This window comes from Macrobrachium nipponense, chromosome 6 (assembly GCF_015104395.2).
Source record: "Macrobrachium nipponense isolate FS-2020 chromosome 6, ASM1510439v2, whole genome shotgun sequence".
Lineage (NCBI taxonomy): Eukaryota > Metazoa > Arthropoda > Malacostraca > Decapoda > Palaemonidae > Macrobrachium > Macrobrachium nipponense.
Genome location: NC_061108.1, coordinates 27,145,494 through 27,173,121, shown reverse-complemented (window position 1 = coordinate 27,173,121; position 27,628 = coordinate 27,145,494). Strand labels below are relative to the sequence as shown.

General features: G+C 35.3%; 1 protein-coding gene across 1 annotated transcript in view; it reads left to right on the top strand.

Annotated features, from left to right (window-relative positions):
• Window positions 1-27,628, top strand: part of LOC135216470 (tuberin-like) — a 299,405-nt gene that overhangs the window by 56,705 nt on the left and 215,072 nt on the right. Inside the window, exon 11 of the mRNA XM_064251839.1 lies at window positions 7,161-7,273. Coding sequence (XP_064107909.1) covers window positions 7,161-7,273 — 113 coding nt within the window. The remainder of the gene's footprint in view (window positions 1-7,160; window positions 7,274-27,628) is intronic.

Sequence of the window (27,628 nt, the reverse complement as noted above, 5' to 3'; positions counted from 1 at the left end):
GCGTCCAGTCGTGGATCTGTTGGCCACCCGGCACAACAGAAATCTCCAGGTTTTCTTCTCAGTTGTGCTGGACCCATGGGCAGCTGCAGAGGACGCGTTCCAGCACCCGCGGGACAATCTCGTAGTGTATGCCTTTCCCCCCCGTTCTGCTTGATTTGCAAGGTGATCAGCAGAGTGTTGATCACCAGCAATCTTTGGATGATTCCCCCGTTCTGCCTGATTCGCAAGGTGATCAGCAGTGTTGATCACCAGCAATCTTTGGATGATTCCTCCGTTCTGTCTGATTCGCAAGGTGATCAGCAGTGTGTTGATCACCAGCAATTTTCGGATGATTCTGGTGGCACCAGGCTATTTGGTATCCGAGGCACCGCGAGAGATTCCCACATGGTACAACCTACTGTGCCAACCGCACTTGGAACGGTACCACCAAGCAGTTCAGTCCCTTTGTCTTCACGGCTGGCAGTTATCCACCATCTCTTGCGAGCAAGAGGCTTTTCTCGCCGAGCAGCAAGAGAGATGGCTGGTTACCTCAGACAGTCCTCTGCAGCAGTATACCAGGGAAAGTGGTCTGTCTTCTGTGGTTGGTGTCTTAGACAGGGGGTTTCTCCACTCAGAGCAACTCTTCAGCAGGTAGTGGATTTCCTGGTCTTTCTTTGCCAAGAGAAGCTCCTCTCCGTCTATGCAGTTAAAGGCTACAGAGCCGCCCTGGATTTAGTCCTTAAACTGCGAGGAGTCGACATTTCCACTTCCATGGAAATGTCACTCCTAATGAGGAGCTTTGAGAGGTCTTGCCCACCCACGGAACTCAGGCCCCCGGGGTGGGATGTGACTCTTGTCCTTAGGAGCTTGACTCGCAGACCCTACGAGCAGCTCCGAGAGTCGTGAGACAGGGGTCTGACCCTCAAGACTGTCTTTCTGCTGGCCCTGCCATTGGCAAAGAGAGTAGGAGAACTCCAGTGTCTTTCCTTCGATGTTAAGCACTCGAGGGGATGGGGATCAGTTACGCTCTATTTCGTCCCGGACTTCGTAGCAAAGACTCGGAACCCTTCGGTCCCTGACGCCAGGTTCGAGTCCTTCACGATCCCCTCCCTGGAAGGCTTCACCAACAATGATGCGGATGAGATGTTGTTTTGTCCTGTGAGGGTGCTACGGCGCTATCTGAAGAAAACTCGACTCTCAGGCCTGAGTGTCGACGCCTCTTCGTTAGCACCGGGGTTACCAAGAAAGAAGTGTCCAAGAACACTGTTTCTTTCTGGCTTCGTGAGGTAATCCAGAAGCCGTATGCTTCAGACAGGAGTGCCAACACCAGTACCTTTCGTCCAAGAGCCCACGAAGTCAGAGGCATTGGTCCAACCCTTGCATTCCGCAAGAACTTGTCCGTGGCACAGGTACTGAAGGCAGGGGTTTGGGCCATGCAGACCACCTTCACCTCCTTCTACCTTCAGGATATTGCCCACAGGTCCTTGCACGCTTTTTCCTTGGGACCCGTGGTGGCTGCTCAACAAGTTGTGTAGCTTACCCAGCTCCTTTACCGGACAAGGTAGCATCTCATCCTTGTGAGACTGCATGAATGGAGAGTGAATGAATGTGACTGGCTTCTCTTCCTCCTCTTTTTTTCCCCTCTCCCTGCGGGCAGAGGGTAGCGGTAGTCACCACACTGGACAGGATGACGATGCAGGTAAGCTACGTGACCGAGCTCCATTCTATCCCTTTCATTAGGGATAGAAGCGTTTATCTTCCCTAACAAGGGGGGAAGCAGACACCAGTGAGAGAGAAACCCAAGACCTTATATTTGGCTCTTACGTAGGACCTAGTTCTTGCTTGCTATTCATAAGAGGCACGCTTGCCTCCCCCTTATGAATTGCTTCAGAGGTCTGACCACTGATCTTGCAGTGCACACTCCTATCAGTTGGACAGAGACTAGGTTCTCCCCCTTTGCTCTTACGACCAGGGAGGGAACCCAGGTTGAGCGAACACCAGTCTGTTCTCAAGACTCAGATTCCACCCACCAATAAGTGAGTCTTCCTTATGTAAAGGACCTAGGGTTTGTGTTACGTGTCGAAACAAATCACAGTTTTTTGGAAGTAAATTGTATTTTTCATAACTATACAAACCTGAGGTCCTTTACACATAGTCCCACCTCGTGCCACCCCTCACTCTGTTCCTGGGCCTAAAGCAAAGTGATATGTTTACCTCCAGTCGGGCGGGACTCCCGACCATCGGACAAGCAGTTACTACTGAAATACCTTGTTAGAAATCTTACAACCAGTCCAGCTGGTGCTGAATAGTAATTCCATATGTAAAGGACCTCAGGTTTGTATAGTTAGGAAAAATATAATTTAAGTCAAAATTGTGATTTCATTACTTTTAGTTCATTGGGTAGTACTCACTTGACTACCTGTGAGAAATATCATGCTTGTGCCTGGAAAATGAGTAGAATGACTCTTGCCCCTATTCTGAGAGGTAGCAAGACAACCAATGAAGAACAATGGCAAGTGGGGATAATGAAGCATCCTATTTCATTTGTCCCAGCTGCAAGGAAACTAGCTCCCTGGGTACTTAAAGCATAGCAGAATATATGCTGTAATATACAGTAGGAAAATGAGAGTTCGTTGAAGTGAGCTTATAGATATATTTAAAAGGGAAGTTGTCATAACAGGAATTTTATGATCATAGTTGGTTAAATAGAGTCCAATCCCTTGTTCCTGAGAAGTGTGGGACTCCTAATATTTGTCTGGGGAGAACCATGCCATGTGCAGTAGGATTGCTGAAGAATGAAAGCATCTCACAGAGTATATTATGCCTGGGATTCTTGTAAAAACGTGTCAGAGTACGAAAATGTTTGCTGAGGTCAAGGTGGAGAATTGAGAATTTATGGTGTTTCTAGGATGTTTGGAATTGTTGGCTAAGGTAAGCCAAGTCTTGTGTCTGGAAAATCAGGTGAAGTTTTTGGATGGTTGCCTAACTTTGGAGAAAACTTGATGTCTTTTGTACTGCCTCAAGAGTTTATTATTTTTTTGAGTGCTGATGTAACTAATGTACTTTATTTTTTCTGGGGCCATAGTAGGTTAAGGCTAATGTTGAACTTAGTAGATGATACTGTGATCAGTGCTAAGTGTATATTTACCAAGTAAATGCCTTTTGTTTTATATACCTTTGATGATGATAAAGATGCTGTCAGTGTTTTTAAGTCTGTTTCTTTTGTTACCTGTAAGCACTATCAAGGTGGTATGTAATAGTATAAACCTATGTGATAGATCATGACCCATCTGCCTCCATAGAACCAGCGACCGTAAATGCAAATGTACTTGGTATGTGTGTAAATGGTTTTTTGGTTTGCTGCCGTGTTACAAACACCACAGCTGGTGGCAGCCTGCCCAAAGTGTATTAAAGTAAATATAATAAGGAGTAAGTTGTAGGAGAGACTACTGCAACAGAGCATCTAGTTATGATAAAAATAAATTTTTTTTTTTCACAAACTACCCCCCATCCCTACAGTGTTGGGAGAGGAGGCATAGGGAATCTAATTTCCCTTTGCTTCTCTTGCCTTCATGTAAGGTATCATGTTTTTAGGAAAGCCTGGATGCACATTGTGGCTAGTGCCCACCAGTTCCTTTTTAGTGGTTATGGTGTAGTCACGGTTTTCTGTTTTGATTCTGGTCTTTGCCCATGGCTAGGGCATCTTTTGTAGCTTTGCAAGCCATGGGTGTGCTTCCCTTGCTCCAAAGCTCCTGCTCGTGTAGAGGCGACTCTGGGCTATACAGCCACGCTATCTACAGGGCAAGTGGAGCACTGCAGGTAAGAAAACAACAAGCATTTTTTATTATTTCAGTTCATTATCCATTAATGCCTTGAGATAGAATATGTCCATGGATCCCACCTCCTTTCAATGCGGAATGAGCTATGTAATTTCACTGGGTAAGTTGCTTATACAAAAATTATATTTTTATAATAAAAGTTTTTGTATATACTGTACTTAAACAGTAATTACATGATCGGAACCCACCTGCCTCCCCTTGCAGGAATATAAGAGCACAAAAGAAATTGAAGCTCTGTCAGGTTGTTCTCTCTCTCATCCCCATTAGTGGATGGGGAGTTTTAACTACATGTGAACTGGAACTAGCGCTACCGCAAATTTTCAAATTTTAGTCTGCCATAGGTGGGAAGCTCTTAGCTATGTAATTACTGATTAAGTATATGCAAAACCTTATTTTATTATAAAAATATAAATTTTGTTGCTGTCCTTGGGGGCTATGATTTATATTAATTTGGTATAGTCTTATAGGTTATTAGTGTTCTTTTATATTGAAATGCAATTTATTGAATTTTCTGTTATTCAAAACTCTCTAGTAACTGGAAATGTAATAAATTATGAAATTGTTCTATACTGTACTATTTTCAAACTTCCTTGTTGAGAATATTGCCACAGAGCATGCCAACTGTCTACCATTTCTGTGCTTGCACAGTAGAAACGTAGTGAAAGTTGCATTAAGAGTTATATGTAGAGTTTCTCTCTCTATCTTCTAAAATTAGGCAAAGCTTTCAAATATATTTAGTAGCCATCATAACTTATGCTTTACTGCCTTAGTTTAATGACTATTCAAGACATTAAGACTTGATGCTAACACCAAGTCAGAAGGTACTTGTAATTTGTCAAATAGCCATGTGACTAATGCAATGTCTGTTAGCCGTTGTCACATTCTTTTCGAAGCTTAAATCCGCCAGTAGATTCTGTATGTACAATACATACTAGGCTAGGATTATTTTAACCAGTTTAGGTGCATCATGAAGTACAATATTTATATAATTTCCTTCCAAGTACATAATGCATATAGTTAATTGAATAAAGATATAGTCTGTTTGTTGAGTACACAGTCAACCTCCACTATTCATGGACTCACGATTCGAGGACTCGCCTATTTGCGGATTTTTCTACAGACCATATATACCCATTATTTGTGAAAAATTTGCCTATTTGTGGTATTTTTCATTGAGAAATATTCACAAGTTACTGTATTTTCATATTTTCATGACTAAATCTATTTTATGTATGTGATGAAACTTAAAAAACTCAGGTTTAAGTTTTTTTTTTTTTTTTTTTTTTTTTTTACTATCAAAATAGGCCATTCTAAGCGTTTTTAGAGGGTTTTCAAGCCTTCACAGGTTTAGCTATTAACTGGGGGTCTAGGACCCATCCCTAACAAATAAGGGTGGTCTACTGTAATATTCCACAAACACAGAGGCGATACAAGTATGTACATTACTTAGACTAGCTTATGATAGGCTTTGATGTGTATTGAGATTTATTAGTATACCTTGTGCCTAATGCCTTATTCTAACTATAGTATATATCAATCAGAAAAAATTACTCCATATTTTTTTAGCCAAGTTATAAATTTGCTTGAAAAAATAAACATTTTACATACTATTCAAGGTAATCCCAAGTTCTGTTGTTTCTTCCCTCTTTTTAAGTCCCCAGGTATTCAGATGATAGGAACTTGACTGTGGTTTGTTTGTTGCAATGTATGATAGTTTGAAAACTTTGTCTTCTTTGCTGTAGTTTAGTTCTTGGTAGCCTTTTTTTTTTATTTATTTATTTGATTTATTTATCTATTTATTTATTTTTTTGTCATCCTTACTTTTCACCAGTAGACCACACTGGTTTTTTACCTTTTAGGAAATTTCTTTTCTGCTTCCAGACATCTTCAGTACCTGCTTTTGTAGGTCTGTTTACCCTTACTATTCCCTTTGTATTGATACTAATTGCCCTCATGCTGCAAGTCATTCCCTTCTAATATGGCTGTTGTTTTTGCTGTTTTCTACGCTTGACTAATTGTCATGGGGGACTGAGCACTCGGAAGCTGACATGATAGCATGTAGCACCCACTGAGTTGCTGTATTTGGACTTGTTGGTTCATTAAATTGTTAGTGTAAGAGCCTAACCATTAATGCTGCAATGGTTAGCTTCACAAATAAAATGTGGTTCATATATTGTCCAAAACCCATTTTATTTACAATTGCTAGATGTTTCTGATTGAAAGAGTGCCTTTGGACACCCTCATCACTTAATGGAGGAAATTTTTACAGATACTGGACAAATGAAAGGCTCATGCATACTACCCATCCATTCAAGTAAGGCCTTCATAGTCACTTGACTACCAGCTTTGAACTAGTAAGAAGGGGAAGTTAATTTCATTGCTGTTGCAAAGAAGGCCAAGTTTTAAGTCTGTTTTGTTGACAAGCTAGTGTCTCTAATGCAGAGTTACGAATTGGATCACATCCAAAAGTAGTGTGGGTAGAACTACAAAGGGTTTTCCCTTGAGGCTGGCTGGTCTTATATAAAAAAATAATTCCCTTGTCAAGAAATGGACAGAAATGGATTTTTGCCAATGTATATGACTGTCTTTTAAGGGAACTACTATATGACCTGAGAGGTTACTCCTAATTTCATATTCTTTCTAGCAACCACTTTCATGGCAGCAGTTTTCAAAAAGAATTTTCTAAATATCTGCTGACTTTTTATCAAAAAATATTTTGTCATGTGTGCAACTGGATCTGTCATTATTGCTTTTCCCTTCCCCAAACTGACTTAATTTTTATTGCTGAGGTAGCCATTTTTGGTGCAAGCAGCTGGTTGTGATTATACCATAAAATTTCCTAACTCATTGTTCCTTTGCTTAAGGGATAGTATTCTAGCCCAATAATGGGAAATGCAAGTTAATATATACTTCATGGAATTTAAATATGATTTAAATTTTGCCATTGTTTAGTGGTGTTTTACAATGAAAATTAATGGTGTAAAGGAAGTAGATCATTAACATGTGGGTTAATTGATACGGATGATTAACAAAAAATATGGTAGAATTGCATAATTGTACATGATATTAAGAGTTGTAATTTTAGTAGGCATTGTCTGATTTTTGGGTAAAGTATTTTGTTGGTGAACTGCACAGATTTGTTGAGATTTAATGCACTTGGTTTTGCTTGATTTTGTGTATACTGTACTCTGAATTTTTTATTTTGTTTAATGTATGTTAAAGGTTGTTTCTGAAGTAAATGGAACAAATTAGTATATTGTGTGAAATGATAGTTTATTGCTGATATCACTAAACTGCGGGTTTCCTGATCTTGTAAATCATGTACTGTTGATGTTTTAACAGGGTCGAGGAAAAGGGGACATTGATATGATACAATTTCATAATGATTTACGTGAAACCTGCGTAGATTTGATGGCACGTTACACCTTTGCTTCCTGTGCTCCTCTTCCAAAAAGGTAAGATTATTATGATTCCTTCACCAGCCATAAACCAATGCTTTCTTTTAATGGATTTTTTTATGTAAAAAATATATTCAAAAAAATTTTTTTTTTTTTTTTCATTTTGTCAAATTATAGCTTAAAAATAATTGTGGTGTGGCAAATTTGTAGGAATGGCTCTGGGTTTATCATTATAGAACCTCTCCTCCAATGAGTAGCATACTGATCATATGTCATCATGAGGGATCACCTCATAGGATATGTCTGTTGGAGATGCACGTTTCCTGGGCAGCTCAAGGACTTCCCTGTTTACAGTGCAGTTACTTTGACAATGCACAAGTTAACAGTAGGATATTTAGAATGTATCTGTGCTGAGGATTTTGTCATAGAAAATCCTCCTAAGTTATCCTAGTGTGTGTTTTGTCTGTTTGGAAAGACCTGTGTTAGACCACATCTCTTCGACAAGAAAATAGGGGTGTTCTTTTCATGGGCCCAGAATTGTTCATCAGAGAAGACAACCCCTTTATGCCTGCTGGGAATTCTCTGGGAGCAGAATGATGGAGTTCCACACCTACTTTCCTCAAATATTCTAAGTCTGATGAAGTTGCACTCGACTCCAACCCTCTGATGTGGACTCGGTTGTCCTGTACACTCCAAGCCCCCAAAAGCCAGGAGCTCTTCAATATGAGCACCCCAACCTTAGGAGGAGGCTCACGAGTTCATGAACAATTCAGGGGGGGATTTAATGGCGGCTACTATGTCAAGTAGCTCCTTAACCTCAAGGGTAGTCAAGAGAGATTCCTCCCTTGCACAACCTTTGCCAGTTTCTTGTGGAGAGATGCCTCTAATCACTAGGAACTGTATCTCATGTACAGTGGCCCCCTGGTTTTACGAGTTTCACATTTTGCGGTCCAATTTGTCGCAGATTTTTGTGGAACACATTATTCACTTTTCCATGGGCAACAGACCATATCTCTAAAATTATCACTAATTTGCTTATTTTGTAGAGCTGCACTATTTATTTACTAATTACTGTATTTTTTCATATTGTGTATGTGACTTGAAATGTAGTTATGCATTTATTAAACTCGTTTCATGTTGGGCCCCGTACTGAGCATAATAGGTGTCTGGGTGATAGAGCATATTGTACTATATTTAAAATATATTCGCTAATTTTCATGTTATTTTCCAGTAAAAGCAGACTGGAAAATAAAAGGAAAATAATTAGCAAATATTTTAAATGTTGTACAATGTGCTTTATCATAAAAAACTATGCAGTAATATTATTACATCCCAGAGAAAATCGTACACCTAGTATGCTCAACCCGAGGCCCAACCTAGAGTGAGCTTAATAGATAATTAACTACATAATAAGTATGCTGTTAATCATTTTTATCATAAAAATCAGTATATTTAGTGACTTACACATTATGAAGAAATAGAGTAATTAGTGAATAAATAGTATTTTTATTGAAAAAACTTGGTGATAATTTTAAAATGATTAATACTTCAACTAAAATGCTATGAGAGAAAACTGTTTATGTATACAGTAGAGGGGTGACTTGATTAGTTGTCAAATGTTCAGTAAGACAGATTTATTAAATTATATTGAACATTTTATAGATATTTTGCTGTTTAGATTAATGTTAGTATTTTGAAATTAGTAAATCATTGTTATAAGCATCTTAGGGGGCCATATATACTTAAGACTAATAGTTGTAAAAGGATATACTAATCTAAGATGTCTTTGGATTTTGGTATGATGGTTTGTGGCGTATTTTTGTTTGAAATATTAAATTGTTTTAGTAAGAAATGTTAGAATAGACAGCTATAGGCATTTTAGTTTATGAGGTACTGGGTATTTGGGAGTTATAAGCATTTATAGGGGGGATTTCTGCATTTCCACAGCAGGTTCTGAAACCTAATACTGCGTAAAAGTTGGGAAGCACTGTAAAGAGTCTATCCAGTATCTCTTACGAGACACCTTTCCTGCAAAACAGCGACTCACGTGTAAGACTATTACTTAGAACGATCTTCGTCAGCCATATATAGGGGGATGCGGTATATGCTGCTGTGATTGGCGACATCTAAACTGTTTCTCTCCACTCCGAGCTCTTGTTCAGTGTACAGTATCTTCTGAATGTTTTACAGAACAGAGGAAGTTCCTTCTCTTGATAATGGCTAGGTGCTACAGGTCTTACTCGTGTTTGGTTTATCTGAAGGGTGCAGACCTCTCTTCCCCCTCTGAATCCTCGATGTGGTTCAAGAGCTTGGAGCAGCCTTGTGCACCTTGGAAACTCAAAACTTCTACTTGGGACCTTCTCTGGTACTGAGTATGGTACCTTATTTTGGTTCTGCGTTTTCTCACTCAACCTCCTTCAAGCCTGTGTATCAATCATTTTGAAGTACTTACCTGTTCATAAGTTGTGAATGCAGGTTCATGACCACCTTAAACCACTTTCAATTTCTTCTGCAAAAATGAACGTTGCCCACAGGCCCTTGGACACTTTTTCCTAGGGTCCAGTGGTGGCTGTTCAACAAGTGTGATTCATCCAGTGCCCCTGGCGGGACAGTTTGCATTTTGCCTAAGATCATTTTATGGAGTAGGGAATGAGGTAGTTGACTGGCCTTGTTTTTTTCCCTTTTCTCATTTCTTCATTTCTGCCGACAGTTTTAAGAATGGACATGTCATACGCTGGAACTGGCTTGATGCACGTGAACGTTGCAGCTATACTGTTACAGCACTTTTCATGTTCCATGCAACATGCAAATATGCTTCTCGGTAGCTAAACTCCTCTCTCCAGCAAGGGGAGTGAAGAATGGTGGCAAACCCATTTCTTGTGGCGACATGTTTTGTTGCCTGAACAGATATAGTTCTTTTGGACTTCCATAAATGGAGAGAATCTGGTCATGCTTCATTGTATTGAAACCCAGTAAACTGAGTGTTAGATATCTAGATAACTAACATCTCAAAGGCTTAGGTCCTCTTTAGCAATCTCATTTCCAAGAAGGATGATCAGGTGTGCCAAACCCCCGGCCAGTTCAGGATTCTCACACCTTCCTCAAGTATGAGAGTATCCTATTAACCCTTAAACGCCTAAGCGGTATTTCAGAAATCGTCTCCCGTATGCTGGTGGGGTTAGGGAGTGAGCGCCGAAGTGGAAAAAAAAACAAAAAAAGTTTTTTTTTTTTTTTTTTTTTTTTTTTTTTTTTTTTTTTTTAATCACAGCACGCTTAGTTTTCAAGATTAAGAGTTCATTTTTGGGTTATTTTTTTTTGTCGTTGCCTGAAGTTTAGTATGCAACCATCAGAAATGAAAAAAATATCATTATCATGTATAAATATTGGAATATATGACAGTACAAAAAAAATTTCATATATAATTGTATACAAATCGCGCTGTGAGCAAAACGGTTAAAGCTAATGAGTTAATTTTTTTTGTATTGTACACTTAATTGCAATAATTTTGGTATATAACAAATTGTAAAACGATCAAAGCAACACAGAGAAAATATTATTACAAAATGATGCATGAATTCGTAATGTGCGGACGTAAAAAGTTTTTTATAAAATTCACCATAAATCTAAATATTGTGCTAGAGACTTCCTGTTTCTTTCAAAATGAAGGTAATTGATTGAATATTACTAGCCTGTAAGAGTTTTAGCTTAAAATTGCATTTTTTGACCATTTTGGCCGAGTTAAAGTTGACCAAATAACGAATTTTTTATTTATCGTTATTTATATGCAAATATTTCAAAAATGATAAAAGCTACAACCATGAATTATTTTTTTCTGTATTCTACATGAAATTGCGCACATTTACATATATAAAACTCTATGTAACGGCTAATATGAAATGGAGCAAATATTACGACAATGTGACTCAAGCATTTCGGAGATTCCGCGAGTGGAGAAAAGGAAAAAGTTTTTTTTTTAAAGTCACCATAAATCTAAATATTGTGCTAGAGACTTCCAATTTGTTTCAAAATGAAGATAAATGAATGAATATTACTAAACTGTAAGGGTTTTAGCTTACAATTGCGTTTTTCAACCATTTCGGTCGAGTCAAAGTTGACAGAACGTTGATTTTTTCTATATCGCGATTTATATGCAAATATTTCAAAAATAATAAAAGCTACAACCATGAATTATTTTTTGTTGTAATTTACATAAAATTGCGCACATTTTCAAATATAAAACTATATATAAATGGCTAATATGAAATGGTGCAAATATTACGACAATGTCGCTCAAGCATTTCTGAGATTTGCGGCGGAGATTCCGCGAGTGGAGGGAAGGAAAAAGTTTTTAAAAAAATTCACCATAAATCGAAATACTGTGCTCGAGACTTCCAATTTGTTTCAAAATGAAGGTAAATGAATGAATATTAGTAGACTGTAAGAGTTTTAGCTTACAATCGTGTTTTTTCGACAATTTTGATAGTCAAAGTTGACTGAACGTCAGATTTTTCTATTCATCGTGATTTATACATAAATATTTCAAAAATGATAAAAGCTATGACCATGAATTATTTTTTGTTGTATTCTACATAAAATTTTGCACATTTTCATATATAGAACTCTATATAATGACTAATATCAAATGGTGCAAATATTACGACAATGTGGCCCAAGCAATTCGGAGATTTGCGGCAGAGATTCCGCGCGTGGAGGGAAGGAAAAAGTTTTTTTTTTTTTCAAATATTCACCATAAATCAAAATACTGTGCTAGAGACTTCCAATTTTTTTCAAAATGAAGGTAAATGATTGAATATTACTAGACTCTAAGAGTTTTAGCTTATAATCGCGTTTTTCGACCATTTTGGACGAGTCAAAGTTGACCGAACATCAAATTTTTTCTATTTATCGTGGTTTATATGCAAATATTTCAAAAATAATAAAAGCTACGACAATGAATTATTTGTTGTTGTATTCTAAATAAAATTGCGCACATTTTCATATAGAGATATCTATATAACTGCTAATATAAAACGGTGCAAATATTACAACAATGTGGCTCAAGCATTTCAGAGATTCTGCTCACGGAGGGAAGGAAAAAGTTTTTTTTTTAAATTCACCATAAATCGAAATACTATGCAAGAGACTTCTGATTTGCTTCAAAATGAAGGTAAATGACTGAATATTACTAGACTCTAAGAGTTTTAGCTTACAGTCACGTTATTCGACCATTTCGGTCGAGTCAAAGTTGACCGAACATTGAATTTTTTCTATTTATCGTGATTTATAGGCAAATATTTCAAAAATGATAAAAGCTACGACCAGGAATTATTTTTTGTTGTATTCTACATAAAATTGTGCACATTTTCATGTTTAGAACTCCATATAAGGGCTAGAATGAAATGGTGCAAATATTAAGACAAAGTGACTCTAGTATTTCGGAGCTTTGTGGCGGAGATTCCGCGTGCCCTCTGCCACAAAGCTCCAAAATTCTCGAGTCACTTTGTCATAAGGAAGGAAAAAGTTTTTTTCAAAAATTCTCCATAAATCAAAATATTGTGCTAGAGACTTCCTGTTTGTTTCAAAATGAAGGTAAATGATTGAATATTACTAGAATGTTAGATTATACATATGTAATATATATATATATATATATATATATATAATATATATATATATTATATATATATATATATGTGTGTGTGTGTGTGTGTGTATATATATATATATATATAGTATATTTATATGTATATATATAAATGTATATATATATAGATATATATATATATATATATATATATATATATATTATATATATATATATGTATATATGTATATATATATATATAGATATATATCTATATATATATGTATATATAGTATATATATATAGTATATATATATATATATATATATATATATATCTATATATATATATATATATATATATATGTATATATATATATATATATATAAATATATATATTATATATATATATATATATATCTATATATATATATAGATATATATATATATATAGATCTAAGATATATATATTGATATAGATATAGATATATATAGATATATGATACTATATATCTATATATATATATATATATATATATATATTATATATATATATATATATACAGTCAGCGCCCCTCGTGATTTCACACCCCTGCATTGCAATATGAAAAAACCTATCCTGACAAAAAAATGCATTAAAACTTTATGTGAACACTCACCAATTACTCTTCTAGTATTTGCAAGGTAGTCCTTTCCTCTTGATAACTTCTGTGACCCTATTTGGTATGCTATCAATGAGGTTACGGCAGATTTGGGGTCAAGGGCAGCCCAGCACTCCTTCAGGGCCTCCTCAGTTTTGGCACTGTTGATGTGTCCTTGTTCCGAAGTTGGGCTTTTATTATGGCCCAAAGATTTTCAATGGGTGATAAGTCAGGGGAGTTGCCAGGCCAGTCATTTTATGTATTTAACATCACAATCCCCCAACCACTGCTTAATAATTTTTGCAGTGTGGCAAGGGGCACCGTCTTGTTGCAGATTTCAGTGCCAGTCCTTCTCAAAAGCGTCGGGCAAGTACAAGTTCAGGATCTCGTAATACACGTTGGCATTCACAGTTTGTCCCTTTGGTAAAACAACAAGATCAGCAACACCACCGTATCCAAATGCACCCCAGACCATCAAAGAAGCGGGGGTACTTGACTGTCTTAGCAGTTGGATTCTTTTGGGGTGATACGGATCGCCACCCTTCTTGACCCAGACCTTTTGCCCTGCGGGGTCAGAAATGTAGAATGTAGCCTCGTCTGTGAAAAGGATCTTTCGTACCCTCTCTAGCGGCCACTCCCTAACCTTCTTACAAAAAGCAACCCTTGCCTTCCTTTGTTTCTCTGTGACAAGTTGGTTTCTTCTTTGCTTTCACTTTCTTAAATCCTAAATCTCCACTAATACGTTTCTGAAGTGTCCCTAACACTCGTTTCACCAAGCCACTTCTGGGTGGTTTTCCTTCAACTGTTGTAGCTTGTTAACGTGGGATTAGCTTCAAGTTCATTTTTAATGAAACGTAAGGTACGTGGGGACTGCTTCTTGGGAACACCACCACCATGTTTGTGTACAGGAATTTCCTTCTCCCCACCTGCTTTGTATTTGGCAATATTACACACTGTAACGCTTCTGTACATTCACTTGAGCACTTATTTCACTTGAACTAAGGCCTATCTTATAACACTCAATGATTCTTATTATGTTATCACGACTAGTATGGCCCCCAGGCATGGTTACAAAAAAATAACTCGGGCGAAATAGCGATCTCTATAGAGCCCCCTCAGACGTGCGACACTCCCCCACACCCCCCCCAAAGGTCAGAAGGCAACTGTCATAACTGGATCGATAAATCATGAGTTTCCCCGATTAGTGGAAACATGAAGCTTTGAGGTGCCATATAATCAATTTCTCCCGGTCAATTTTTTCGCTCGATTTCAAGACTACTCCCAAAAACGACAGCTGTGATTTCCCGAGGGAGGGTGTGAAATCACGAGGGGCGCTGACTGTATATATATATATATATATATATATATATATATATATATATATATACTATATATATATATATATATATATATATATATATATATATATATATATATATATATATATATATATATGTATATTATTATATATATATTATATATATATATATATATATATATATATATATATATATATATATATATATATATATATATATATATATATATATATATATATATATATATATATATATATATATGTATATATATATATGTATATATATATATAATGTGTATATATATATATATATATATATATATATATAGATAGATAGATAGATAGGATATAGATAGATAGATATATATATATTATAGTATAATATATATACACTGCGCGTCAATAATTGTCGCGTTTCAAAACGACAGTTTTTTTTGCCGCGAATAAGGCGACCCCCATATCTATGGGGAAAAAAATCGGCTGGGAGAAACTGACTAATTGGCAACACAACCGAGTCATTTGTCTCACTCACAGCGTGGGAAAAGTAACCAAAAGTTATCGTCAGTGTTCTTAAGTGATTTATGAACAGTACATCGATCGTGACCTGCCTGATTTTTTGGATCACGCTTCCAGAATTTTCTTGTGAAAGTGTGTGTGTACGCTAGTGTACTATGTCTACAGGGTATACCTCATTTGAAAATCGTGTACGAGTTGTGCAGTTACACAGTGAAGGTTATAAAACTGGCGAAATTAGTAAGAAAATTGGTGTAAACCAGCGAACTGTGCAGCGCATTTTGAAAAATACCACGACAATGGAGACAGGAAGTACCTCGTGCTTCTACAAGTTCTGGGAGGCCACGTATCATTAGTAACACAGGGGTTTAGAGTGCTGGGCAGGGATATTGAAGTCAATCCGACCCTTACTGCCAGAGAAACTTAAGGTTTCAAATCCAGATATAGTGGCAGGAGCTTCTGTTAGGACCATACAGCGGCGCTTGAGCAAGGACTTGAAATATTCAAAAGTGAAGGCGCGTAAGAAGCCGCTGATAACCACTAAACAAAAGAAGACTCAACTAAATTTTGCACGTTCTTACAAAGACTGGGCTCTGGCAAAAATGGAGTCAAGTGCTATGGAGTGACGAAGCAAGTTTTTTTTGTTTCGACAATAAGAGAAATGTGTGGGGCGAAAGTCGACATCAGACCCGCTGGACCCCAAGTACCTTGCCACGTGTGTGAAATTGTCTTATGTAATGGTATGGGTTGTTTTTGGTTATGGTGGTAAAGGTAATTTGGTAATATTACCTCGTAACAATACTGTTAATAAGGACTCGTATTACACACTGTTGAACGAGAATTTGGAGGAATCTTTTGAGCTCAGTAAAACAAGTATTTTTCAGCAGGACGGAGCGCCTTCGCTACTGCGAAACAAAATATTAATTGGTTCAAGGACTGTGGAATTGAATTTTATACAAGACTGGCCAGGTAAGTTCCCCAGATATTTCGCCTATTGAAAATCTTTGGGCGATTATGAAAAGAAAATTACAGGACGTTGACACGACAACAACTGAAAAGTTAGAGACAGAGTTGAAACGTATCTGGGACAACCTTGACGAGAAGCTCCTGCAAAAAACTTGCAGATTCCGTCCCCAATAGGCTTAAAGAAGTTCGGAAACATCGGGGAATGCCTATTAAATATTAGGCTAGGAGTTGGTGAGTGTTAACCTATTTTTTTTTTTTTTTTTTTTTATTTTTTATTATAACCATTGATTTTTAATTAATATTTTCTTTTACGCAACATGTTTTTTTTTTCTTACGAAATCGCTACCACGACAGTTTTTTTGACGGGTACTGTATATATATTATATATATATATATATATATATATATATATATCTATATCATATATATATATATATATATATATAATATATATATATATATATATATCATATATATATATATATATATATATATATATATATATATATATATATATATATATATATATATATATGTAACAGAATCACGAAAGTTAGGAACGTGATAAATCCATAAATAAAGATAAATGCCACGAAGGAAAAATAAACGAAGGAGTCTGCGAGATCTTTCGACTTAAAAGCCCTTTACTGAAGCAGATACTGACAAAAATACGAGAAAAGACAATACAAGAAGGTTCGTATAACTGACAGATAGGGATTATAAAGGGATTAGTGCCTAGAATCCGACACGACCTGGAAGATAAGAAACCTTCCCAAACAAGCATAAACAAAGGGTGCAATTAAAGGTTTAAGACAATCATCTCAGATACAATCTCCAGACAATTAAAGGATTATAGGTGACAACTATAACGGAACCTGGTAAACAAAACCATATTTACAAAACATGACAGACATACATTACAATAAAAATTTTTTAATAACTCTAAGGCAACTGATTTTTATTTAAGTCAGTAATTATATATTTGAGGTCATTCTTAAACATGTTACAGATACAGGGTCTAAATGAAAAAGGCCACGACTAACATTGAAATTACAATGAAAAGTAAGTTGTATTAAAGCAGATTCTAAAAGATTTCGTGATAAGACATCTCTTGACCGTGCAATTACTGAACTGTCAATCCAATTAATTCGGTGGTTGTTTTTCACTTAAATGAATAAATAATGCATTAGATTTTTGCCCAGTTTTACAGAGTATTTATGCTGGCTAGCCTTACTTCTAAGCCCTTGCTGGACTGTCCCGAGATAGAATGAGGGACAATCCATACATGGAATTTTATATATTATGTTGTTGCTTTCTCTGGGGCCATTTTTTATTAACATTCTTTTTAGTGTGTTATTATAGGAAGAAACAAGGTTGACATTAAAAGCTTTTAACTTTTATGGTTTAATGGTTTCAAATCCGTTAAAATAATGGCAAACTGAGAATGTTCTTAGAATTTTCTTTGTGTGTGTTATTTTCAGTATAAAACTTTTTGTGGGCTTTATTATACAAATGTCTAATATATGTGAAGGATAGCATAAATCTTTCCCTATTTTTCTTATGTATTCAATTTCTTGATCCAAATATTGTGGACTGACAATTCGCAATGCTCGTAAAAACATAGAGGAAAAAATTGATATTTTTATATTAAGATGTGGCCTGATATCATTCATATTCCTGTAAGTGGTATCGTTACTTTGATGATTGTTTACTAGCTTTCTTCCTGTCGGTATTGATGTAAATGATTTACTCTCTAAATTAAATAACCAGGTACCATCGATTAAGTTCACTAGAATTAGAAAAAGACAAGTTGCCTCCCTTTCTTAGACATTTTGATACATAGAGAACCTTTCAATGTAAATTCAGTATTTATAGGAAACCGACTAACAACTTAACTTATGTTCATTTCTTCTCAGGCCACCATCTTAATGTAAAAATATCAATTTTCCTCTTTTACGAGCATTGCGAATTGTCAGTCCACAATATTTGGATCAAGAAATTGAATACATAAGAAAAATAGGGAAAGTTTATGCTATCCTTCACATATATTAGACATTTTGTTATAATAAAGCCCACAAAAAGTTTTATACTGAAAATAACACACACAAGAAATTCTAAGAACATTCTCAGTTTGCCTTATTTTAACGGATTTGAAACCATTAAACCATTGTTAAAAGCTTTTATTGTCAACCTTATTTCTTCCTATAATAACACACTAAAAAGAATATTAATAAAAAATGGCCCCAGAGAAAGCAACAACATAATATATAAAATTCCATGTATGGATTGTCCCTCATTCTATCTCGGACAGTCCAGCAAGGGCTTAGAAGTAAGGCTAAGCCAGCATAAATACTCTGTAAAAACTGGGCAAAAATCTAATGCATTATTTATTCATTTAAGTGAAAACAACCACTGAATTAATTGGATTGACAGTTCAGTAATTGCACTCAAAGAGATGTCTTATCATGAAATCTTTAGAATCTGCTTTAATACAACTTACTTTTCATTGTAATTTCATGTTAGTCGTGGCCTTTTTCATTTAGACCCTTGTATCTGTAACATGTTTAAGAATGACCTCAAATATATAATTACTGACTTAAATAAAAATCAGTTGCCTAAGAGTTATTAAAAATTTTTTATTGTAATGTATGTCTGTCATGTTTTGTAAATATGGTTTTGTTTACCAGGTTCCGTTATAGTTGTCACCTATAATCTTTTAATTGTCTGGAGATTGTATCTGAGATGATTGTCTTAAACCTTTAATTGCACCCTTTGTTTATGCTTGTTTGGGAAGGTTTCTTATCTTCCAGTGTGTCGGATTCTAGGCACTAATCCCTTTATAATCCCTATCTGTCAGTTTATACGAACCTTCTTGTATTGTCTTTTCTCGTATTTTTGTCAGTATCTGCTTCAGTAAAGGGCTTTTAAGTCGAAAGATCTCGCAGACTCCTTCGTTTATTTTTCCTTCGTGGCATTTATCTTTATATATATATATATATATATATATATATATATATATATATTGTTATGTTTTTAGCCCTGGCCTGAAGGGGCTCAAATACGTAAACGAAAATAGTTGAGGGAAAATGCAGAATAAAATTACTTGAACTTACCTTAATGGGATTTACAGGGTTAATTTACTCAAGAGGAAAAGGTCGGCAAAAACTCGGCTAATTACTTTACATAAATTTATTTACAGGAGGCCGTTTAACTGGCCATGGGAAAGAGTAAATGCAACTTGTCCACACATGGGGACCAATTTTATCTCTCACAAGGGGATAGCTGGCTAAAATGAGGTTCCCGTAAAAGGTGGCTTCAAAATTTGTACATATGTCTTGCGGTAAAGCATCACTTGTGGGAGCGAAGATGTATTGGACACGTGACTCAGGAAATCTGGAAAAGATCCCAGATTAGACAAGATAAAAAAAAGGACTTTTGCACAAGTTATGATTATTCAGTTTTTCTCTAACACTGTGGGGACAAAGGACTCTAGTGTTTAACTGAGGTATGCAATGACTTCATTTGTCTGGGATGATCACACAAGGGAAGCATGTGGCCACCAAGACAGTGAGAGGAACAAAGGGATGTTCATTTTGAGTTAGAAGTTTGGATTTTGAAAATGGGGAGTAAATACGACACTAGGAGGTTAGGAACTGGCAATATGCTGTTTTCACAAGACATACCTGGATGCCAGATCATTGGACCTTTGTAGAAATGCGTCTTCGCTTTGTCTCAGGTCTGGGCGCGCCAGTAACGCGTTAGGCCTAAAATGGCAGGCCGGTGGCTGGGACATCCTTCCAAAAAAAGAGGTCACGACTGGAGCTGACCGAGGTCGAAGGCAGGTGTGCAGCATGGGTGTTGGTGGTCAGTCTTAACCCCCCAAAAGCAGGGCATCCTGGAAACGAAAAATACACAGCCCAGCAGAGGGTTCACAGGAAAAAGGAGCTTAAGACGTAGGCCTGATAAGTACCGGCTACCTGCACCCTTCCCTTTGGGATACGTCCTTAAGGCTGAGAAGTCTTTCCCCCCTTTTCCCCCCCTTCTAACAGGAAATTCCTATCTCTGGCTGTGTGCTTTGGTTTCCCACCTAAAATCAGCTGATATTTGGGGGAATATGGCTGCTGTTTTCTACAATAAAATACATTAAATAAATGCTGGGGAGCGAGACGGTCAATAAATGTAACAATATATATATATATATATATATATTATATATATATATATATAAATATATATATATATATATATATATAAAGATAAATGCCACGAAGGAAAATTAACGAAGGAGGTCTGCAAGATCTTTCGACTTTAAAAGTCCTTTACTGAGCAGATACTGACATAAATACGAGGAAAGACAATACAAGAAGGTTGTATAACTGACAGATAGGGATTATAAAGGGATTAGTACCTAGAATCCGACACACCTGGAAGATAAGAAACCTTCCCAAACAAGCATAAACAATGGGTGCAATTAAAGGTTTAAGACAATCATCTCAGATACAATTTCCAGACAATTAAAGGATTATAGGTGACAGCTATTCGGAACTTGGTAAACAAAACCATAATCACAATACATGACAGACATACATAGCAACAAAATTTAATAACTCTAAGGCAACTGATTTTTATTTAAATCAGTAATTATATCTTTGAGGTCATTCTTAAACATGTTACAGATACAAGGGTCTAAAAATAAAAAAGGCCACGACTAACATTGAAATTATAATGAAAAGTAAGTTGTATTAAAGCAGATTCTAAAAGATTTTGTGATAAGACATCTCTTGACCATGCAATTACTGAACTATCATCCAATTAATTTGGTAGTTTGTTTTTTCACTTAAATGAATGAATAATGCATTAGATTTTTGCCCAGTTTTATTTTTACAGAGTATTTATGCTGGCGTAGCCTTACTTCTAAGCCTTTGCTGGACTGTCTGAGTAGAATGAGGGACAATCCATACATGGAATTTTATATATTATGTTGTTGCTTTCTCTGGGGCCATTTTTTATTAATATTCTTTTTAGTGTGTTATTATAGGAAAAAAACAAGGTTGACATTAAAAGCTTTTAACAATGGTTTAATGGTTTCAAATCCGTTAAAATAAGGCAAACCGAGAAATGTTCTTAGAATTTTCTTTCTGTGTTATTTACAGTATAAAACTTTTTGTGGGCTTTATTATAACAAATGTCTAATATATGTGTGAAGGGATAGCATAAATCTTTCCCTATTTTTCTTATGTATTCAATTTCTTGATCCAAATATTATGGACTGACATTCGCAATGCTCGTAAAAACAGAGGAAAAAATTGATTATATTTTTATATTAAGATGGTGGCCTGAGAAGAAATGAAATAAGTTATGTTGTTAGTCGGTTTCCTATTAATACTGAATTTACATTGAAATGGTTCTCTATGTATCAAAATGTCTAAGAAGGGAAAGAGGCAATTGTTCTTTTTCTAATTCTAGAGTAAACTTAATCGATGGTACCTGGTTATTTAATTTAGAGAGTAAATCATTTACATCAATACCGACAGGAAGAACAGCTAAACAATCATCAACGTAACGATACCACTTTACAGGAACATGAATGATATTACCTAATAGTTAAGGAAGATAATAGATTGAAGAAGAGAAAGTTATTCACATGATAGTAAGGAATGAAACTGGCCACAAAAGGAGAATAAAAGGAAATTGACAATAGTTGTCTCCCAGAGAATATATAATAAAAGATATTGTTAAGAAAGCAAATCCAAACTAGGAAAGGACAAGAGAAAAACCAGATTGCAGAGTAAAGTACTAATGCATTTTATTATCTACAATTGACAAATATCACAGAGCAGTGAAGGGGGGTTAAAATTAGGCAAAATTTATTAAGTATGAGATCTTGGACTTAGGAGTTGCATTAACCTAAGGCTTAACTAAGCTTACTTTATCACTTCATACAATTATTGCCCTGTTGTCATCTTTCAGTGTTGTGAATATTGACTGGTGAAGGTAAGCTCAGTGAGGTCTCGGCCTTAGAATTACGAAGTTTTGGATCTTTTATCTTTTAAGATTTTTTATCAGCTATTCATCTCCCAGTTAGTCTCATCATGCTTTAATGCTACTCTGGAAGCAGTCCCCATTGACCTTTTTGAAAGCCACATAGTTTCTCCCTTTGACTGCATCTGTAAGTCACGATTTTTGCATACTCTGCTGTATGCCCTTTTGTTGGTGCCAATTTGTCTTTTTGCTTTTCTTCTACTTCACACCCAGTGGTTATGTGATGCCCAATATCTGGAGAAGTCTGTTGCAAATCTCAATGCACAGAAGTGCTACTTTGGTCCTGTCCTGGACAGCCTGTTTTCTATCTTACAGACTAAGGCAACATTGTTGCCCCAATGTTGCCCCTCTTGGGCTAGTCTGCTTCATCTTCCCACCTAAAATATTGGTGTGCTATATTATAATGAAGAGGTTTGCAATATTTTTTTATTTTTTTATATTGTCTTTACAATAAAACAAATGCTTGTATCATGTACCAGAATGCCCTTCTCCCCTTCCCATTCCCCATCTCAGATGGTGATTGGCACAATACAATGAAGAGCATTTATAAGTACATCCAGTAACAGGGAGTTAGCTTGCTGAGCATGCACTTTATTTTAAATGCAATTGCTTTAAAATCTTGCTGATTTGCCTTAGCAGATTCAAAGATAATTAAGTGTTGATAGAAAGTTGAAAATTCTGTAGTAGGTTATATCCATTCTTGGGTTTAGAATGAAAAAAATTATCGTTTTATTCATGTTATATTTAGTAACTAAGTGTGAACATAAATATATTTATGGAATTGTAAGTACCGTATATGCTCACATAACATGCGATCTTGCATATGATGTGACCCCCAAATTATCACCCTCAAAAAATTAATTTATCACATATCTCACAAATCATGCAAGTTAAATTTACGAAACCAAAATTTAACAATAGGCTAACTTCTTTTTACTCCTCTTTATCTATTTCATTTTTTAGTTAGTCTAACCCCGGTTTTTCTCTAATCTCTTTAATCTATCCCATCTTCTAAATAAGTTTAAAAAAAAAGTAAAAGAGAATGCAAAAAGTACTGGTAGTTCTGATATACATGTTTGGAAAGTGCCTACAGCCAGAACAGCTGATTTGCTATGAACAACCAATCCAATAAAAACAGCCTTTTTGCATCCCTTTCACCATTCGTACAATAGTAAAAAAAAGTAACAGAGTTGTGTCACAATGAACGTTAATGAGAATAGGACTGATATATTTTTTACATTACAGGTAGTAGTCAACTTACTACCGCAATTGGTTATGAACAACCAGTCATAAATCGATTGGATGGAAGTCGCCCATGTTAATTTACTGTAAGAATATTGTACTAGCGTAGCCTACACTAGGGTAATCAGTACCATCTTTACATATAGGGTAGCCTAGCCTACATTACACAGCATTCTTATACATATATGGCATACTAATTATTAATTTCAGCTCTAATTCTCTAGGTTCAATGCACATTGGCTCATGATGATTCAGTACAAGAGAAATTGAATATTTAACAAGTTAGCCTCGCCTATACGATGATGATGATATCGTGGTACAAATATCACATTTTACTATATTACAAACTACAGTAGCCTAAGCCTTCAGTATATACTGGTATACTGCATATTATTTAGTGATTTATTAATAAAAGCCAAATTTGGAGTTTCAATGTATCCTGACTATGACATATCAGTGAAAAAAAAAAATTGGACACAAAATGGGAATCAGTTCGGACCGACATGGCATACCTGATTGAGTGATGTCAGGCTGCTGACAGCTACGTATATTTACAAAATAAATACACAATGAATATGCATCTTTTCGATTCTTTTAAAAACGTTATACATTACAGTATCCAATAATATTGTATGTATTTCTCATATTATTAAGTATCATAAAAAATACTAAACAAGCAGTCAGTGTTTTGATTTGGAAATCAGCTGATGGTGAATACAAGTTTTTTCTCCGTATTTAACTCAATTCGGAGCAAATTGTCTTTCTTCTAGTTAGTTTAAAATATTTAAATACTCTACATATATGAGACAAGGCAATTTGTCATTATACAACGTGTTTTAAAGTCAAAATATAAATTTAATACGTCTCGTGAACTAAAGTATTTTTTTCGTTAACAGATTGCATTGTGGGCATGTTTATTGTGTAAAAATATTACGTGATTCCGTTCGCTGTTTTCACTTCATTTCATTGTAGTACGAACTTTACCGTTACGATACTTATCTTTTATCGGCATGAAAATAACAGTAAAATGTGTTCTTTCAATACCTGAAGTTTTGATTAAAAGCATTTTTCTCTTAATTTTATCTACGGTTGTGTTTTGATGGCATAAGTTTACTGGCGTTATAGCCTTAACCCTTAAAGGCTGAGCCGGTATTTCCGAAAGTGTCTCCCGGCGGCGTTCAGAGTGAGCGCCCAAGTGGAAAAATTTTTTTTTTTCAAAAAATCACACCACATTTAGTTTTCAGATTAAGTTTATTTTGGCTCCTTTTTTTGTCATTGCCTGAAGTTTAGTATGCAACCATCTGAAATGAAAACAAAAAAATATCATTATCATATAATAAATTTTGGGATATATGACAGCGCAAACAAATTTTCATATAATAATTGTATACAAATCGCCCTGTGAGCAAAACAGTTTAAAGCTAACGGGTTCCATTATTTTTTTGTTGTATTGTACACTAAATTGCGATGATTTTGGTATATAAATTGTAAAACGATCAAAGCAACACAATATGATGCATGAATTCGTAATGTGCGGATGTGAAAAAAAGTAGTTTTCAAAAATTCACCATAAATCGAAATATTATGCTAGAGACTTCCTGTTTGTTGCAAAATGAAGGTAATTGATTGAATATTACGAGACTGTAAGTGTTGTAGCTTACAATTGCAGTTTGACCATTTGGGTCTAGTCAAAGTTGACTGAAGGTTTAAATTTTGGCACTTATCGTTATTTATATGAAAATATTTCAAAAATGATAAAAGCTACAACCATAGGTTATTTTTGTTGTATTCTACATGAAATTGCGCACATTTTCATATATAAAACTTTATGTAAAGGCTAATATACAACAGTGCAAACATTACGACAATCGGACGAAAGAATTTTTGATTTTTTTCGGCAGAGTTACCGCGCGGACGTAAAAAAAGTAAGAAAAAAGTTTTTGTTCAAAAATTCATCATAAATGGAAATATTGTGCTAGAGACTTCCAATTTGTCACAAAATGAAGGTAAATGATTGAATATTAGTAGAATGTAGAGTTTTAGCTTACAATTGCGTTTTCGACCATTTCGGTCGAGTCAAAGTTGACTGAAGGTTGAAATTTTGGTACTTATCGTTATTTATATGAAGATGTTTCAAAACTGATAAAAGCTACAACCATGGTTGTGTTGTATTCTACATGAAATTGCAACACATTTTCATGTATAAAACTCTATGTATGGCTAATATAAAAACGGTGCAAACATTACGACACTTCTGACGAAAGAATTCTGATTTTTTCAGCAGAGTTTACTGCGCAGATGTAAGGAAAATGTTTTTCAAAAACTCACCATAAATCAAAATAATGTGCTAGAGACTTCCAATTTGTTGCAAAATAAAGGTAAATGATTGAATATTACTAGAATGTAAGAGTTTTAGCTTACAATTGCGTTTTTTGACCATTTGTTCTAGTCAAAGTTGACTGAAGGTTTAAATTTTGGCACATCATTATTTATATGAAAATATTTCAAAACTGATAAAAGCTACAATCAATGGGTTATTTTTTGTTGTATTCTACATGAAAATTGCACACATTTTCATATATAAAACTTTATGTAACAGCTAATATAAAATGGTGCCAACATTACGACAATCTGACGAAAAAATTTCTGATTTTTCGGCAGTTACCGCATGGTCATAAGGAAAAAAAAGTTTTTTTTTTTTTTATTTTTTTTTTTTTTCAAAAATTCACCATGAATCGAAATATTGTGCTAGAGACTTCCAATTTATTGCAAAATGAAGGTAAATTATTGAATATTACTAGAATGTAAGAGTTTTTAGCTTGCAATTGCATTTTTCAACCATTTGGGTTTAGTCAAAGTTGAATGAAGGTTTAAATTTTGGCACATCATTATTTTATATGAAATATTTCAAAACTGATAAAAGCTACAATCATGGGTTATTTTTTTTTGTTGTATTCTACATGAAATTGCACACATTTTCATATATAAAACTTTATGTAAACGGCTAATATAAAACGGTGCAAACATTACGACAATCTGACGAAAGAATTCTGATCTTTCCGGCAGAGTTACCGCTCGGACGTAAGGAAAAAAGTTTTTATTTATTTTTTTTCAATTCACCATAAATCGAAATAGTGTGCTACAGATTCCAATTTGTTGCAAATGAAGGGTAAATGATTGAATATTACTATAATGTAGGAGTTTAGCTTACAATGGTTTTTTTTTACCATTTCGGTTTAGTGAAGTTGATGGAAGGTTGAGATTTTTTGGCACTTATCGTTGTTTATATGAAAATATTTCAAAACTGATAAAAGCTACAACCATGGGTTATTTATTGTTGTATTCTACATGAAATTGTACACATATCCATATATAAAACTTTATGTAATGGCTTATATAAAACGGTGCAAACATTACGACAATTGGACAAAAAAATTTCAGATTTTTTCGGCAGTTACCGCGCGGACATAAGGAAAAAGGTTTTTTTCAAAAATTCACCATAATCGAAATATTGTGCTAGAGACTTCCAATGTGTTGCAAAATAAAAGTAAATGATTGAATATTACTAGAATGTAAGATTTTTAGCTTAAAATTGCGTTTTCTGGGCTCAGTTCGTGTCGCTGTGTGAAATAATCCTTTAGTTCATTATTTCTTAGGTAAATGAGCTAACAATTACCAGAGAATAAACAAAATAAAGAAGAGGTCAGTATAACTGACTCGCTCACCCAAAATAAAGAAGGGTGTCGGTATGGTAACTAGGGCGAGTGAGACCACTACCACGAACATCTTTGCCATTTAGAAATTTCCCACAACAAACTCCCTCAACAAGAGAGCCGACCCACAGAGCGGGGCGGTAACATACTACTACTGCCAACCCACGCCAAGCAGACTGCCGCGCCTCTGGTGGCCATCCTTTTCGTTAGCAGACTAGGAGACACACGTGCTTCGTTTTGCTCTTGGTTTTTTTGTGTGATTTCGTGGATTATTCGCTACAATGGAACTAAGCAGCTATTGCAGCAGCTAAGTGGTATTCCACAAGGTTGGATTTTAGTTTCGTTCCATCCAGGTGCATGTATTTGCCGATTTTTAGGTATAGATACAGGTTC